Raw genomic sequence first — 17104 nt, 5'->3', positions numbered from 1 at the left:
GCCCAAAGGGATCTGGATTTCTTTATTAACAGACATGAGCACGACCCGTTACAGAAGTTTGTGCTTTCCAAAAAACAGTTACTGAATGTGAAAAAGGGACCCAAGCAAAGAAGGGAGTTGGGGAGGGGCCACCCAAGCCCTGGGTCCCACCCATAGCCCTGACCTGAATTGGGCCTAAGGCCTCCAGCCTGGGACCCGCCCAGCAGGAGGGGGCAGGAAAGGGCTGGGAAGCTGAGCTGCCCCAGCTAGGCCTGCTACTTCCTTAGGGCCAGGTGGGTAGAGGTCAAGAGACGGGCAGGGAGGGGGTCCCAGGGAGCCAGAGCCCGCGAGCCATTTATTGCCATGTTTTCAAATTCGTGCAAAATATCTGAAGCCCTGGACAAAGAATACAAAGTGATATTTTTCCAAGAAACATAAAACTAGGAAAAGAAGTGGGGGACATTTTCCCACCAGAGCTCCCCCCTCACCAGGCCCCAAACAGGGTGAGGCCTCCACCCTGGCCAGCTGAGTGAGCAGGGAGGGCTAAGCGCTACAATCTGGACCGGGTTGGGAGGGGATGGAATTTGCAACAACATTTCAACTACCAACAGGAGGAAAACCAGTCAACTGTACAAGTCTCCTATCAACTTTTTTTTAAAAAAAGAAAGAAAAGCTGTAAAAGTCAGGCCCTTTGGGCAAGGAAGCGGCCAAGTCCCCGGACAGGGCCGGAATCTGGAGTGGGTGCCAGGCGGAGCGTCTTCGAGTACAGGCGCAGCGGGCCATCTGGGCAGAGGCCAGCGCAGGTGGGTGGTCTTGGCAAGGACAGCCTGAGGGTGGGCGCCACTGCTAATCGCCACCCTCGAAGCCCTCCTCCTCTTCCGGGACTGGGTCTGCATCCCAGCAGGTGATGTCAATTTCTATGGTGTTAGGAAAAGAGGGCAGTTAAGGAAATGGCCAGCAGATCCACGGCTGTATCCCCCTGGGAACTGTGCCCGCCCACACTTAAACCCAGCATCCCCATCCTAATTCTGACCCATCATCCATACCCACACTACCTGGAGGCTTATTGTAGAACACAGGAGGCGGAGCCTTTGCACACAGATCTTCTGATTGGGCGAACTCCTCCTCCTGTGATTGGCTGAAGTACCCCTCACTGGCCTGCGGGCAGGAAAGCACCGGGTTACTGTGGCCCCACCCTGCAAGACTAGGGCTGACCTACCAGGCTTGAGACAGTTTCTCCAGCAACCAGTGATTCCATCCATGGTTACCAAGAAAACAGACACCTGACTTGGGAACAAAAGCAGAGCTGGCCCAGGGAAGGGGAATGGAATCCAGCTTCCTCCTAATAATGTGGGTCACAGAGAAAGGGGGTACTGCTGCAAGCCTAAAACACTCAGGGTCAGCCCCCTTCTCAAGCCCTGACTTCCAACCCTACCACCAGGCTGCCCTGCCCTACCTGCGTCCCCTCCTTCTGGGTGGTCTCGCCATTGGTCAGTAGGTGGGGCTCCGGCTCGGGCTCGGGCTCCGGCTCGGGCTCCTGATCCAGCTCCTCTAGAGCAGAGGGTGGAGTAGGGGCCTGGGGAGCAGCCAGGGGCACCCCTTCTACTTCCTCCTCTGGGTCACAGAAGGTGGCTGGTGGCTCAGGCAGCTCATCAAAATTGAGGAGACTGGCACAGACTTCACCTGCTGGTGGCAGTGGCTCCTGAGCCCCCTCATCCAGCAGGGGCACCTCCGCCAGAGTGACCTCGGCACCTGAGGGTGCTATCAGAGCGCTAGGCTCAGCCTGGGGTGCCGAGGCACCATCCCCATTGTCAGGCCATAGGTCAATGAGGCTGGCAGTGGCAGGGGCGACAGTGTTGGCAACAGCGGTGTCAGCAGCAGCAACGCCATCGGTTTCAATGGCAGCAGCTGCCAGGGTGTCGGCTGCAGTGGTGTTGGCTATGGCAGGCTCTAGAGGGGCAGCCAGGACAGCCTGCTCAGGAGCCACCATGAACATAAAGTCCTCTATGGGGCTGCCTTGGCCCTGGGGAGGCTCCCGTGCCTGCAGGGACTCCTCCACGGGGCCAGCCCAGGCCTCAGGGGCTGCAGCTCTGGCCTCCTTGCTGGTCCCTTCGCCCTCCAGGCCGGGGCCAGGCTCCTGGGTCTCTGTTACAGAACAAATGGAGGAGACAGATGTGACCAGCTCCATCAGCGAAGGCCATGGACAAGCACACTACCTACCCTGTCATGCACTGAAAATCTGACGACCTCCTGGAAAGAAGGCCTCCATTAATAGCTCCATGCAGAGCACCCTCCAGCACCCACTGGGTTCTGCTGCCCCTTTACCGAGTGTCTGCAAGCCACTCAGCAGCCTTGGGAGGAAGGCCTGGGTCCTACTCCATGGAGAGACACGGAGGCTCAGAGGGTAGATCTGACTGCCACACCAGGGCTCCTCCCTGCCACGGCCACCTCCAGGGCAGTACAGTTTGGGTGATGGGTGGCCCAGGCGCCTGGGGAGTTGTTACCATGGTCGCCTGGGTTTTTCAGCACAGGGACTGGTGAGAGGCCCAGTACAGCTCGGGCCCCTCGCTTACCTTGGGTTTGTGGAGGTGGTGGTGGCGGTGGTGGAGGCTGAGAGGACGTGACCTCATCCAGGGCCCGCTCGATCTGCTCAGAGACAGGGGTGGAGGCTGTGCTGGAGTCAGATGGGCTCCGGGTGGGGATGGGGGTGGGTGCCATCCTCCGGTGGCTGTCCAGGTGGCTGCCTGTGGAACAAACCCCCACGGTTAATGAGGGCCAAGAAGCCAGGTGGGACCAGGATTGTACACCTCAGGGCCTGGCCAGCATCTCTTCTCTGGAGTCTGGGTGGGGGGCTGGGAGCTCCCCAGGCTCCCCAGGGTCCAGACCACAACTCCAGACCCTATAAGCCAGGCCCCTGGGGGTCAGTGCCCCTTCAGGGCCAGGGAAAAGAGGCAGGCAGTACCTGCTCTGGGGACAAACACCAGAGATCAGTGGTCAGGCTGGGGAGTAAGGGCAGGGGTGCTGCTGGGAAGTGGGGCCCTTCTTACCCCCCTGCCGAGGCCTGGGGCTGCTACCTACATGGGAGGGAGGAAGAGAGGTTTGGGGTGCGGTGACAGGTGATATAGGGAAAGGGAGTCCGTGGAGGGGAGGAGGAGGAAGAGGAGGAGGAGGAAGGCCCACTGTCCGATGCCTTTATGAAAGGGCAGTACGGACGACCTGCCGAGAGAGACAGACAGAGAGAGAGACAGAGGACAAGAGAGGGTCAGTCTCCCCCACCCCGGCCCCAAGGCCTCACCCACCCCAGAGCTGGCCCTGGATATCCAAGCTGCCTTTGGCCAGGGCGCACATTCAGCCAAGCTGGGCTACAGCCTCAAGCACCAGCCACAAAAAGCAAGAAGCCTGCCCAACACAGCCAGCCTCTGCAAAACACACACCCATGGACAGCCTGCCCCAGCCCTGAAGCCCCAGCACAGGCCAAGCACACACAGGGTCAAACACTCAGACCAGCAGACAGAGCAGAAGGGTGCTTCTGGGGAGGCAGAAGCTACAATGAGAACCCTGACAGGGAACCTGAGTGCAAGCTCCAGGGCTGCCTCACATGCACCATAGCCCTCAGGTTGGACCTGGTTTAACCCCAGCAGGGCCACTCCCTACGGCCAGGGGCGTGCCTTAGCCCATGCCAGAGCTGCCTAGATGGCCTCTAGCTCTGCCCACTGCTCAGCCAAAGCCCAACATTGACCATCACCTCCCCAGCCTTCTCAGTCCTGCCACCTGGGAGGCAGTGGGTGGGAGCACGCTTGATGAACAACCTTGCCTTCTCCAAGGGTCCTTGGGTAAGGCTTCTCTTCCAAAAAATAGTGTCAAAGAGGCTCAGGGCCAAAACCTGAGTGGGGGTCAGGTGGGCGTGGGACCTGGGACTACCTGGTCTATGATTGAAGGGTGAGGGTACATCGCAGCTGCCCACAGAGGCCGATGCGACTCGTTCCTGCTGCTTGAAGAACTCCCGTGGGTTGTCAGGCCGCTGGGCAATAATGGCCGCTGCCTCCTGGGGGCACAAGGGAAGGGTCAGAGACAGGCTGGCCAGACTGAGGCACTCCCTGATGGACTCACCTGCCCTGTCCCCCAGCTCTCACCTCTACCTCCGATTCTGACTTCTTCATCTGGGTCTCTTCCTCTTCATCCCTCCGGTCACCCTGGGAAAAAAAGGGACAGTGTCCTGGGCACCCCCACCAGGAGCTCTAGCCCCACGTTTCCTCCATAATCTGGCAGGAAGAGGCTTGCAGGTGGCACCTCTGCTCCCTTTACCACCATCACACAGCTCCTTCTCTCCATCCACAAGGCCCTCAGCCACCTCATCTCCAGCCTGGACAGATGCCTGGGCACCCAGCTCAGCTCCTCCTGCTCCTTCACCCCAGATCCCCAGTCTTCCAGGAGCACTCCCTGCTTTGCAGCCAACTTTTTTCAAACCTCCTACCCCAGTATCTAGCCAATAGCGCTGTCTGGATTTCAGCTTCGTGACTGAGGCTTCCTCATTAACCTCCCTCCACCCCTGACCGGGCCCACATTTCCCTTCCCCTGCCTGACATCATCCCTGTCACCTCCCCAACAGCCCCCTTATACCCTGACCTGCCCACACTCCCCGAGATGTAGACCTAAGGTCCTCAGCATGACATAATAGTTTTCATCCCTGGAACATGCATGCCATTTACCACTTGGTATGGGAGATGAACCTCTCTCCTCAGACGCCCAGCCCCCACCCCAGGTCCAACTCTTCCTGCTTCTGGCCTCAGCTTGGGCACTGCCTCCTGGGGAAGAGGTCCCTGGCCCATTCAGGTCCTTTCCTTCTTTGGGTCCCCACCAGGTGTTCTAAGCACACACCACAGGTTACACTGTGTCGGAAACCTCCTGTTTCCGGGGTCATATCCCCTACCCTTCGCGGGTGACACAGGATGAGAACTCAGGTCTGTGTGTGTGGCCAGCATGAGGTTGAGTTGGCACATGTCTGCTCAGCTGAATTCACTACACCAAAGCCTCTTCATAGTGCCCCCTGCTGCTCCTGTGGCAAATGGGGCAGGAGGGACTGAGGGGGGACAAAAAAGTGGCAGGTGCGGTGGTGAAGTAGCCAGGCTCCTGTTTTTGAGCACATGCATAACCGATAGGGTGCATTAGAATGCCCTTCAGTGTCCCCCTTCAAGAGGGTTGTCACTCAAAACTTCGTGTCTTCCAGAATGAAGTCTAGACTTTTCTGACCTAGCTCTACCTTCCCCAGTTCCCCTGCTCCTCAGCCCACTGGGCTCCAGTCAGTCTCCCATAATGAATACCCAACCAGCTTTATCGGATACTCTGTCCCTGCCAGTATAACCTCCCTAGGTTCCTCTGCTTCATTTGGAAAAAAAAAAAAAAGACCAGAGTTGGTTTCCCACCTACCAACGACGTGAAAAACACTGAGACAAGTTAGGGCTGTGGGCAGGAAGAAGCTGCCGCTGCGCCTGAGCATCTGCAGATATACAGGAGCTCCCGGCAGCCCAGGCACAGAGGGAACTCAGGCAAGAAATGCAAGTCTTATCAGAAGAGAGGAAGCATTTTATAGTTCTAAATTCCAAAGTTCCTCACATGGGATCTTCCTAGAGGACCTGAACTTGTAAGGCCACTACACTGACCTGTCAGAACAGCCACTGTCACTATCACAGGAGCCACACATGAAGGGGTCAGATGGGACTATCAAATAATGGTGCAAGTTCCTTAAGATTGTGCCTGAAATGTTGATAATTAGTGCAAGATAAGTGATCAGCTCAGAGGGGACACTATGCTATTCTTCCTACTTTGTGGGTGTGAAATTTCCTATAAAAAGAAGCTTTTTCAAAAAAAGCCCTTGCTCTGAACGGACAAACTAAATGTGGTATATACAGTGGAATATGATTAGCCTTAAAAAGGAAGGAGACATTCTGACACATGGATGAACCATGAAGAAATTATATCGAGTGAAATAAGCCAGTCACCAAAGGAAAAATTCTGTATGATTCCACTCACGTGAGATACCTAGAAAAGTCAAATGCATAGAGACAAAGTAGATTGCTAGGGGCTAGGGGGAGGGGAGAATGGGGAGTTAGTGTTTAATGAGAACAGAGTTTAAGAATGGGAAGATGAAAAAAATTCTGGAGATAAACCGTAGTGATGCTTGTACAACGTGAATGTATTTAATGCCACTAAACTGTATATTTAAAAACGGCTAAGATGTTACATGTCATGTTATGTGTATTTTAAAAATAAAATCTTCGGTTAATTTCATCTTGTTCATCTTCACCACCATATTTTTAACACCTGGCACAGGCAGGTGGTGGCAAGGGTTTGTTGAATGAATGAGGCTGGAGTTTACCAACTACACATTACCTCCACCCATCCAGAGGCTGGCGGGATTGGTGACCTATGAGAGCCACTTAATGCCAATGCCTGCAGGATGTCCTGCCCCTCCCTCCCAGTCTCCTGTGGATGTGGCACTGAAGCTCCTTTGGGTCCCCAAGGCCCAACATCTGCCCATCATAGTCCCAACCCAGACAAGTACCACCCACCTCCCATCCTGAACTATATCGCACCACTGAATGACCTGAATTCAAAGCATGAGGATTTTCAAAGGGCCAATCCACAGGCCCTATGGGACACCCCAATGTTTGAGGTTCAGACAGCATCGCTGGAACAAGGGGCTGTTCTGAAGGAGACACTGCACTCACAGTGTATTGTTCAGAGCACCAGCCAGATTCATTTGTGTGGCTCTTCAGGAGTAGTGTTGGGGGACCAGGTCTGCAGCCCTAAGTGCAGAAAGCATGTCTAATCCATCTGAGCCCCTCAAGCCAGGCAAGGGAGCCTGGTCAGTGAGGGTCTGGGTCAAGACAGATTTTCCTCTTTCAGACTAAAGTAGAAGCTTCTCCAAGCTTTACTCAGCTCCGGGCCAGACCCCACGTGATTGAGTGGCAGATCTGACCCTTCACGGCAGCCCATGGAGCAGTACCCAGAACACCCAGCACTGTCTCCCCAAGAGGCCCGGGAGCACAGGGCCCACCCTCATCTCCCTGACCAGGAGGCTGGAAGCCCTGGTTAAGAACTTACAAAGATAGACTGCTCATTTAACCGCCTCTTGGCCTCCTCAGCTTCTAAAGTCTGCTGTTTCCTCCTGAAATGATAAGTGAGCCTAAGTGGGCATGCACCCTTACGGAGGGCCCACAAGGACCTGCCTGTGGCAGGGCGGGGCCTGCAGCAGGGCGGGGCTGGGCACACCTGTGCTCTTCAATCTGCTGTTCCCTCTCTCTGTAGCGCCGTTCCCGCTCCTCCTGCTCTTGCCGCTCCTGCTCCATCCGCTCTTGCTCAAATCTGAGCCTCTCATCCAGGGCCTTCTTCCGCTCCTCCTCCTTCCTCAGCTCTTCCTCCTTCTGCAATCGCCCGTGCCAAGGCAGTGTAGACCCTGAGCCTGGGGTCCCCCTGTCCCACCAGGCCATCCCCAACCCAGGGCCAGTGAGGTCTGGGTTCTGAGAAAACATGAGTCCCCTGGGCATAAGTCTCACTCTTTCAGCTGGGGGAGCACACGGGATGGGACACACTATTGATGGGGGACTTGAGGAGAGAATCCCAGGGCTACCCCATGGGGTCAGGTCAGCTCAGCCTGCAGGCTGGGGCTGGGGTCCACACCTTAGCCTGCTCCCAGAACTGCTCACGGTTAATCCGCTTCATCTCCACAGCTGCGTCAGTCTTCTGGTAGGTGGTGCCCTGCAGAGTCACATGGCCTGGTATGAGCTCCGAGAGCAGGCTGAGAGCTCCTGGAGTTCCTACCAGAAAAGGCTGAGGACTGAGAGGGCGGGAGTAGGAGAGCCCTGGGGGGCCAGCTGGCCTCAGGCACACTGACCACCGGCTCAGCATTCTCATCCTCACGCAGCCGCAGCCGGTGCAGCACAGGGCTGGAGAGCCGTGCCAGACCGTTGGAAAGCCGCTGCCCAATGGCGCCCGCATCTATGTCTTCCACGCTGCTGGCATTCACAATCACATCGACACCCTGCAGCAAGAAGGTGTGTTCAGGCAGTATGGCTCCCTCCCATCACCACCATCAGCATACAGACCCTGGGTAGCTGGTCCAACCCCGGCTCGCACCTGGAAGAATTCAGCCACCTTAGCCACATGGCTGGCACAAGCACATTTTCGGGCATCAGGCACATCTTCACCAACCTGCAAAGTAGCCAACAAAGAGGGGGTTGAGAAAGGACAAGGAGGGCCTGGGCTCTCTTCCCAGGGGTAGAGCGGGGTTCCCTCCAGAGGTGTCAGAGGGTGGAGGGTAACTGTTCCGGGGTCTCAGCTCCCTTCCCAGCCCACAGCTGCATACCCAGTTGATGAGCACGTATTTTGGCAGCGCAGCCTGGGAGTCCTTGACGCTGCAGAAGCCGTACATCACCTTCTGGTTTTCAAAGTGGCCTGAGAGTTCCTGCAAGCCCCCGTCTGGAGGAATTAGGAGGCATCAGGACTCCCATCTCCTAACCCTTACCCCACCGAGGGCCTGGAACCCAAAGGAAAGACTCCATTTGTGGGCTCTGCAGGCACGGCCCCTCCCCCCTCTTCCCTCCCAGAGCTCTGTGTTGGTGTGAGAATGAGTGGCAGGCAGGCAGTGGCTTTGCCTCTGAGTCCCCAAGGCCTGATTTGGGGTAGGACTGAGGAAATGCTTGTTCTTCACACATCCTCATGACATACTAGTAACTTTGGGCTCTAGAGAAAGTGAGGGCGATCCGGGCCATCCCTACCAGGTCCCCTCCCCATAGCTGGGGACTCTGGGCTGTGTGACTCCTCCTCTCTGAGGCTGTCTTCTCCTTATCAAATAGGAAACAAGGCTGCCTCCCTCCCACCCTAGGGAGCTGAGGGATGATCAGGAAGGACACCTGCCGGACAAGCGTGGGTCTGCTGGATGCAGGCAAGGAGGTGACCAGGCGCCAGGTGACCTACAGCCAAGCGGGTGGGGAAGAAAACAACCAGAGGAGCGGGGAGGAAGGGCTGGGAGAAGACAAAGGAATGGCTGGAATTCTTACCTCCCGATGCTGCAAGCTTGAGGTCATCTGAGCCATCCTCATATGTGTACAGAGCCCTGGGGAGAGGGAGTGGTGGTTCTTAGAACTGTCAAGGCCCAGGCTGCCAATTTTGGGTGGGGACAGCTCAGGGAGGAGGAGGAGGGACAGAGAAGGGGCAGGACAGGAAGGGGGCTCTGCCCCAGCACTCACTGCCTGACAATAGGGCTAGGAACCATTTCTGGAGGGGGGACGCCCTGAGACCTGGTAGAGGGGCGCCTGGGTTAGAACAACGGGGGTCGGGTAGAAATCACTGTCCACGTGTCACGTCCTGGGAGCTCTGGTCCTGGCAGCCTACAACTCAGCCAGCGGGTGTGACATGGAGATTCCAAGGCGATGGTTCCTTGGTTACTGTTCCCTGGCTACCATGCTCCTCATCCCCCATTGGCTGTTGCCAGGCGTGTGTCTGGGTACCCATGGCCCCTCCCCTCACAGCAGGGGAAGGGGAGGAGAAAGAACCTGGTGCTCACTCTGATCAGGGCATCCCCTGGTAACCATGGCAACCCAGCGACTGGCACATGACGGGCCCACTCCAACGGCAGTCTCCTGAACACAAAGGACCCCAGGGACACACCCTCAGCCTGAATCGGTGTCTCACTGAAATGTGGGTGCGGTCACCCAGATCCCTCTGGCCCGGACCGGGGCCCCGGGCGGTTTTACTCTTCCTGGTCTTCCAGCCCCTAGGCCACCTCTGCTGCCGCTGAGGCCCCGGCCTCCTGGGACTGCCAGCCTTTCCTTTAGCCTTAGCTTCACCAGAAAGCTGACTTAGCAGCCTTCCTAGCTTTTTTCCTCTTTCCTAGCTTTTTCTCCCAAGTGGCAGTGGCACAGCATCCATTTCACAGAAGGGAAGGCAGAGATGTCTGCTCCTGAGGACCCCCTTGGGGAGAACAGGCCTGGGGCAAGGAAGGGCCTTGTTCCAGAGGCTCCAGAGGGCTCAGTCCCTTCCCCATTTCCCTACTGCCAAGGCAGAAGGCAGGGGACTGGGAGGGCGGTGGGAGCACAAGAGGTCTGGACAAGAGAAAGGGAGAGTCAGTGGGGACAACAGGGAGAGGCGGAAGAAAGAGAAGACAAAAAGAAAGGGATAAAGAGGAAATGAAGGAGAGAGGAAGGGAAGGGAAAGAAAAAGAAGGGAGAGAGGGAGGAAGCAGGAGAGCAAAAAGGAGGGCCTGGCCTAGCCCCATGAGGTCAGCACAAGTCACTGCTAAGGACACACACCCACACCCCAATTCCCAGGATCCCTCCCTCATGAAAGGGACACAGGTGGGCTGTGAGGCGGGGAGCTCTTGGTCCAACTGTTGCCCGGGCCCCCTTGCTGGCAGCTGCTTCCCAGAACAGCTGTCCCACCACCTGTCCGGCTGCCCTAACCCACCACTGGGAACAAAGGGCCCTCAGAGAAACAGGATCTGTCCTTCCCAATTCCACAGATGAGAAACTGAGGCAGAACTCCGAGACCCTGGTCCCCAGACACTGCCTTAGGCAGCATACTGCCCAGGGATGAATGTCAGCCTCTCGAAGGCTCTGCGGGCCCTTGCTACTCCCAGGAACGCCTGCCCTGCCCCTTCCGTCCGCAGTCCTTGCCTACCTGACTTCAGGCATCTTTCTCACTCGGCCACAGCTCTGACCAGGCAGAAACCACATCTACGTTCAAAGGCTTCAGCAGGCCTTCGGTCCTGAGCTCTACCCACCCGCCCTTCCAGCTGGGCCTCTGCGTCCACACCACACGCTCGGGTTAACCTCGGTGGCTCCCTGATGCTGACCACAGTTCTGAATACTTCCCACTCTGGAGACTTTGTGTACACGGTTCCCTTCGCAGGAAGGCTAGGTCTGTTTCTCCACCCATGCCCACCCTTGGCAGAAATCCCTCGGGGTCCTGATGCCAGATCTCCAGGAAGCTGTGCGCCGCCCCACACCACTTAGCACATCCCAGCAGGGATGGAAGAGGCATCTGAGCCCGCCCCAGATCTCACTACACCAGTGCTTCTCACATACATCAGAGGCAGCCTGGGCCCGGACAGCACAAGCAATCAGGAGTGGGGGAACCGGGACTCTACACATCTCACCAGCTCCAGCCCCTGGTGACAGACATTGCCTTGAACCTAAGCTTCGTGAAGGCGGATATCTGACTCAGTCAGCCAACACACTTCACTCTCTGGGTTCAGGATCCAGCACACAATAGCACCAGTAGGTATTTGTAATATTGACACAAGCTCTGAGAAACCATCTAGGCCAGAGAAACTGGAATGAGGTAGGAGCCGGAATATGGCAGCTCCAAGGAGAAATGCTGAGGTCAGCTGAGGCGAGAGGCTGAGGGCAGGCAGAGCCCTCAAGACAATGGCACTCTCAGATGTTAGAGATGGAAGAGCCCTGGATGTCCCAGGTATGGTTGAGCCCAATTCCCTCTTCTTCTTTTCTTTTGTTTCTTCTTCTTATTATTTTTAAAGTTTTTATTGACTTGGGAGAGGGAGAGAAACATTGATGAGAGTGGAACACTGATCGGCTGCCTCCTGCACGCCCCCTACTGGGGATGGCGCCTGCAACGGAGCATGTACCCCAATGGGGAATCGGTGCATGGGAAGGCACTCAACCAACTCACTACACTAGCCAGGGGCCCCTCTTCTTATTTTCAAGAGGATCAGAGAGGAATGAATTCTTGTGTGGTCACACTGAGTCATGTCACATCCAGGGCAACACTGGCTCTTCCTGGGTCCCCTGTCCCCGTGACTGGGCAGTGGTCCATTTCAAAAGAAGTGAGCTCGCCCCACCACCCTCACCACTCAGAGGCCAGGAAAGGGAGAATAATGACAAGCCCCCTTTCCCCAGGCAGCAGTTTTATCCAAGACACCTTCCTCTGGCCTCTGAGTACAGGGTCTGCTCCTAAGTCCTGAGACCCCACTGCATCCCTAGCTCAATGCCGGCAGCTGGGGGCATTCATGCCACCTCCCCCCCCTCACTGTAGGATGTCATTTTCACCCCTTTTTACAAAATGCTATCTAGGCCCTTGGGAGTGAACAAATGTGTGCAATGCAAGGGTACATGTGTGCATCTGTGTGTCCCACACAAAACCCAGATGGGAAGTGACGCACGCCAGTGATGAATAACTAGTTTTGGCCACATGGATACTGCTCGGTGACGGGAGCTCAGGGCTCTACTGAGCAAGAGGTGGGCCAGCAGTGGTTTTGGTCCCGCACTAGGCCCCCAGAGTTCTGCTTTTGGGAGGTTAGGGGCAGTGATATGGTGGTAGACAGTACCCCTAGACTGAGGGCGAGGGGGGCATTCTGAGATGGACCACGCCCCTCCCCAGGCAGGGCCCATAATATCCCAAGGCCAGTGCCTCCACCAGGCCAAGCTGGCCACTTGCCCTGAACTCCTCCCATGATCTCAGCCCCCAGGAGCAGGGCTGGGACAACGGGCTGGCCAGCTACCCACTTATGCTGGCCTATGCTGGCCTCGCCTATGACTGACCTACAGAACATGGGAGCTTGTCTCCCGAGTCCATCTCTCCAGGCAGGCCTGGCTACCGGCCAGTGCTGCAGTACTGTGGCATGGACGCCTGGCCACTCGTCCCCTCCTCCAGCCCCCAGGTCAGTATTCCTATGGGAATGCCCTCCCTACTTGGGTAAAGCCAGCCAAGTGAGGTCCCTCAGGCCTGCCCTCACTCCGTGCCTTGGTATCCTGCCGGCCAGCGGGAGTAGAGGTCTGGGAATAGAATGAGCACCTCACCCAAGAGATGAGTATTTTGGGGGTGAATGACTCCTGAATGGGGCAGTGTGGAACCCCTTGGCTTTCTTACCACCCAGAGCAGGTGGTCCACCCCGCCCGGCTCAAGCTGGAGACAATAGCTGTGGACGGGGAAGAGGGCAATCCCGCTCCTCCCCCACCAGGGAGCTGAGAGCCCCTAGCACTGGCCGCGGCGCCAACGGTTCAGAAGATCTGCTCAGCTCCTCATCCCTTCCTGGGGGCTCCCTCCAGGCTTGTGCGCCTGAGGGCTTCCTCCCAGGGTCCCCAGACGGCCCGCTCGGCAGGCAGTTCGGCCCCCTTGGCATCTCCCAGTCCAGCTGCCCGATCCCTGAAATCCCCTTCACCCTGCCCCCTCCGCGGCCCCGGAGAACGGGAGTCCCTGGGCTGTTGCCATGTGGCCATGAACATCTTTCCATCACACCCCAACTCCGAGAGGCCCCCCCGGTGGGCGGGGCACCGGCCCCCAGCCCTCTCCGCTCCTCCCCCGCCCCAGCGTTCCTTTGTGCTGCGGCCATCCGTCCGGGCTGGGCAGGGCAGGCTGAGCTGGCTCCGCTAGCTGGGTCCCCGCCCCGTCCCCGCCCGGCCCGTGCCCGCTCGAAGGTAGCGAAGGTGCCCTTGGCCGGCCTTGCACACCTGTCCCCCGGGCCCGGGCCGGGGGATGGGCTCCTGCCGGGCCACGAGCCCGGGCCACATGTCCGGACCCCGCGTCTCTCCGGCCCGCGTCCGGCCACCTCTCCCACACCGCTCCGGGGGCGGCCTCGGGCGCTCGGGGCCGGCAGCGCCCCGTCGGGACCCCCGGCCCCTCCCCCGGCGCGCACAAAGGCAGCCCCTTTCGGAGCTCCCGGGCCGCTGCACCATTTCGGGGTCGCCCCCACCTTTCCCGCAGCCGAGCGGCGGGCAGATGGAAACAAAGGCGCGGCGGCGCGGGGACAAAGGGGCCGGCGGGGCGGGGGCGGGGGGCTCACCAGTCGGCTGCGCTCTCCTCCCGGATCACCTCCTCGTACGCCGCCAGCAGCTCCAGGCGGTGGCCGCTGAAGCTGACGCCGGCCATGCTGCGGGGCGGACTGAGGCCGAACGACAGATGCACAGACGGACAGACAGAGGAGGAGGGAGGGGAGGAGGGAGTCACCGCCGTCGCCGCCTCGGAGCCTCTGCAGCGCTGCGAGCGGAGAGAGCCAGCGGCCGGGGGAAGGGAGCCGGCCGGCGGGGGGCGGGGGGCGCTGGCTCCGCCCGGCTCGTCCCTCCGCCTCGGTCCTAGCGCCGCCCCGGCCCGGCCCAGGGGGAGGTCCGCCCCCCCTTCCCGGCCTGCCTCGGGCGCCCCCGCGCCCCTCACCCAGCGCCCTTGCGCCCGCGCAGATCTGCCCCTCCGCTCTCCAGGCCTGTCCCACCCGCGTCCCAAACCCTCACCTCCCGTGGCCCCAGCCCAGGTGCTCACCCTCTGCCCCAGCCCCAGCCTCACCAACTCAGTTTCATTCTTATCAGCTCCCGGTCCCACTCCCACATCCACTCCCTTCAAGCCGCCCCAGCCCCATTCCTTGCTTAATTTATCTCTCTCTAGGCCTCATCCCCATCCCTGCTCCACCCCTACCCCCAGCCCCCAGCCACAAAGCACACCCCCCCATCTGCTACCCAGCCCCACCTCTGAAAGGCCCATTCCTAGTCCACCACGGTCACTGTCCATTGCCATCTGCATCCCAACCCCAAATCCAGCCCCATTTCTTCCCATCCCAGCAGCTCCAGCCTCATTCCCAACTCCACGCTTAACATGCACCTCCCCCCCCCCCCCAATTCACGAATCCCCATCCCTAGCTGCACCCTCCTCAGTCCAGCCTATCCTGTTCCCATTCTGATCCCAGTTCCCAAACACACCCCTCCATCCCGGCCTCCTTGACCATTCCCAGCCCCAGCTCACATCATTACCCCAGCATTGCCATCCTCTTCCACCACCTCTGCCCCACCCCTACGCGGAGCCCCCCTCCCGACCAGCTGCCTCCTGGGCCCTGGAACCAGCCAAGGAAATCCTTTCCCTTGTCCCTGAGCCTCAAGCCTCCCAGAGTAGACTTCCTTCTGGAAGTAGCATCTGACTTCTGAGTTGGCCAAGACGAATAAGAGAGTAAGTAGCGTGTGATTGGTCTCCAGCAGCGGTTCCCAGTGCTTGAGAGAAGAACCCTCTTAAAATTCAAAACATTTTCCCAGGCCCCTGCCTGGGAAACTCTGTGCCCACTATGCCCATGGACCCCTGGCCCTGGCAGTTTCTCCACAGCCCACACTTGGAACAAGGTCCGAGGATTTGGGAGAGGGAGGAGACCCCCCCGCAGGGCTAAAGGGAACTGGGACAAGTAGGCAGAGGGATGTTGGGCCTCAGCCTGAGGCACACAGCTGTTGTGATAACGTCTGCATGGGACTGCAGCACACCACATACCCTCGTCACTTCCCCTTCCACATGTAGCGGCTAGCCTGGCCTGGAATTTAGTCAGAGTCGCTCCTCAGGCTATAGCCAGCTAGAGGGTGTAGGGCAGGAGTCAGGGAGTAGGTGTCCTGGACAAGGAGGAAGTGTATCCCGTGCAGTAGCATCCATGGTCAGGCATCCTTGTTACATAAAATTCCTTAAGGCTGAGAGACTGGAGAAAGAGGCTGACAACTACATTATATTACGAGTTTATTAAGGGAACTTATAGATGGGATGCATCTTGGGCGGCGGCAGGATGAGGTGGGTACCCTGTGTGCCGAGGGGCAGACACTAAGGGGTTACTCATACAGGAAAGGGTAGGATGGATGGGGTATTAGGGTGTGACCCGCCCCAGATAAGAGGAAAATGCTTGCTTGTGGGCAATGGTCTATTCCAGGAACCAGGACAAAGTGAAGCATAGGGGAGCGTTGATCGGACAGTCTCTGAGGGGACTCATGGGAAGTGACCTCTGTTCTGGCCCTGATCTAGCTGGTTCCAGCCTGAGGGTCCAGCAGCAGTCACCTCACTGAACAGTCAGAAAGCCAAAGGGTTCAGTGACTGATCTGGAATCGTTAAGAAAGGCTCCCCTGGGGCTGCTGAGCTGGCAGGATGTGGGCCTAGAGCTGGCTGAGGGGTGTCTTTGCCAATGATGGGGAGAGCCTCCTGAGAAAAAAGCCAGCACTGAGGAAAGTCGCGCAGAGAGATGAATAGAAACTCCTAATAACACCCATGGTACCAGATCCCACCAAATCTGAAGTCATTAACCTTTTCAGTTAAATGAGATAAATTCTCCGTTTCTAATGAAACTAGTTTGAATTGCAGTTGAAAGAGTCCTTCCTGATCTACTCATTCCCCAAGTAATGGTCACTTTTGTCAGTGGCAAGAAGGTGAGTTGACCTTCTAGTCCAGGGGTCCTCAAACTTTTTAAACAGGGGCCAGTTCACTCCCTCAGACCGTTGGAGGGCCGGACTATAGTTTAAAAAAAAAACTATGAACAAATTCCTATGCATATATCTTATTTTGAAGTAAAAAAACAAAACGGGAACAAATACAATATTTGTATTTGCATGTGGCCCGCGGGCCGTAGTTTGAGGACCCCTGTCCCCCAGGCTTTGATTGGCACCCAGGCTCGTCCTGGTGCCCCCCCTGAGCACTCTGTAGAGACCCCACTGCACAATGGCCCCACCTCCCAAGTTCTCCTCAGGCTCCCAGCAAGCTGCTTGTCCTCTCAGCTCCCCTGGAACTCTACACACACCCCTGGACCCCTCCACCACCACCCCCCCCACACACCACCACCAACTGGGGAGGAGCCCCACCTCCACTCTCAGGGTTGGCTTTGGACTCAGTGTGGCTGCTGCGCCCCTTAGCCCACGGCCTCAGCTCCCTTCCCATCGCATGGCCGCATGGAGGGCTGCGGGGCGGGGCTGTGTGCATCTGTGCGTGTGCATCTGTGCGTGTGCATCTGTGCGTGTGCACCTGTGCGTGTGCCAAGGCCAGCAGCACTGAGGCAGCACCAGTCACCAGTTCCTGCCTCTGTTCTCTGCACCTGGTGAAACAGTTGCTTGCCCTCCACTGCCTCTCCCTGCTGACTTCAAATGCGCTCCAGCCGCTCAGAGCTGGAAAAAGCCTCTCTCCTGCTGGCTGTCTTTCCAGTTCCCACTCAGACCCTGCCCTGGGCTCTGCCCCCTCAGCTGGGGAGACTGATCCCCAAGGGTGCTAATGGCCCCCCTGCCTGACGCCGGGACATTTCCCAGTCACCATCGCCCAGCCTGCGCCCAGCTTTGGAACACCGTGATCCCTGCGATTCTGTGGGGACAGGCTGAGGTGCAGTGCGGAGCAGACC

General features: G+C 58.0%; 1 protein-coding gene across 6 annotated transcripts; it reads right to left on the bottom strand.

Annotated features, from left to right (window-relative positions):
• Positions 1–306: 306 nt before the first annotated feature.
• On the bottom strand, positions 307–14550 carry DBN1 (drebrin 1). 6 transcript variants are annotated; one of them, XM_081091679.1, is made up of 16 exons: positions 14452–14550; positions 13778–13876; positions 9039–9094; positions 8345–8457; positions 8116–8190; positions 7874–8020; positions 7660–7737; positions 7252–7403; positions 7084–7147; positions 4113–4172; positions 3901–4024; positions 3058–3195; positions 2553–2723; positions 1436–2124; positions 1035–1137; positions 307–896 (listed from the first exon to the last, which is right to left on the bottom strand). In XM_081091679.1, the coding sequence occupies exons 2-16, from the start codon at positions 13861–13863 to the stop codon at positions 826–828; spliced, it is 2127 nt and encodes a 708-aa protein (XP_080947805.1). In that variant the 5' UTR covers positions 13864–13876; positions 14452–14550; the 3' UTR covers positions 307–825. The 6 variants fall into 6 exon arrangements, with proteins under 6 accessions (XP_080947805.1, XP_080947807.1, XP_080947804.1 ...); XM_081091681.1 differs by lacking the exon at positions 3058–3195; XM_081091678.1 differs by lacking the exon at positions 14452–14550 and having other exon boundaries at positions 13778–14056.
• Between the last annotated feature and the right edge of the window lie 2554 nt (positions 14551–17104).

Source organism: Myotis nattereri (assembly GCF_964212035.1).
Source record: "Myotis nattereri genome assembly, chromosome: 5".
In the NCBI taxonomy this organism is placed as follows: domain Eukaryota; kingdom Metazoa; phylum Chordata; class Mammalia; order Chiroptera; family Vespertilionidae; genus Myotis; species Myotis nattereri.
This window is presented reverse-complemented; position numbering and strand designations above follow the sequence as displayed.

Bases quoted from the DNA above. Each gene is read 5' to 3' on its own strand.
- DBN1 (XM_081091679.1), bottom strand. From the start codon at position 13,863: ATGGCCGGCGTCAGCTTCAGCGGCCACCGCCTGGAGCTGCTGGCGGCG. The intron at 4,173-7,083 runs GTAAGTTCTTAA...TTTTTTTCCCAG, and splicing joins TAAATGAGCAGTCTATCTTT to GGTGACCGGAGGGATGAAGA. The intron at 2,724-3,057 runs GTAGGTAGCAGC...TTTGTTCCACAG, and splicing joins CCTCTCTTCCTCCCTCCCAT to GCAGCCACCTGGACAGCCAC.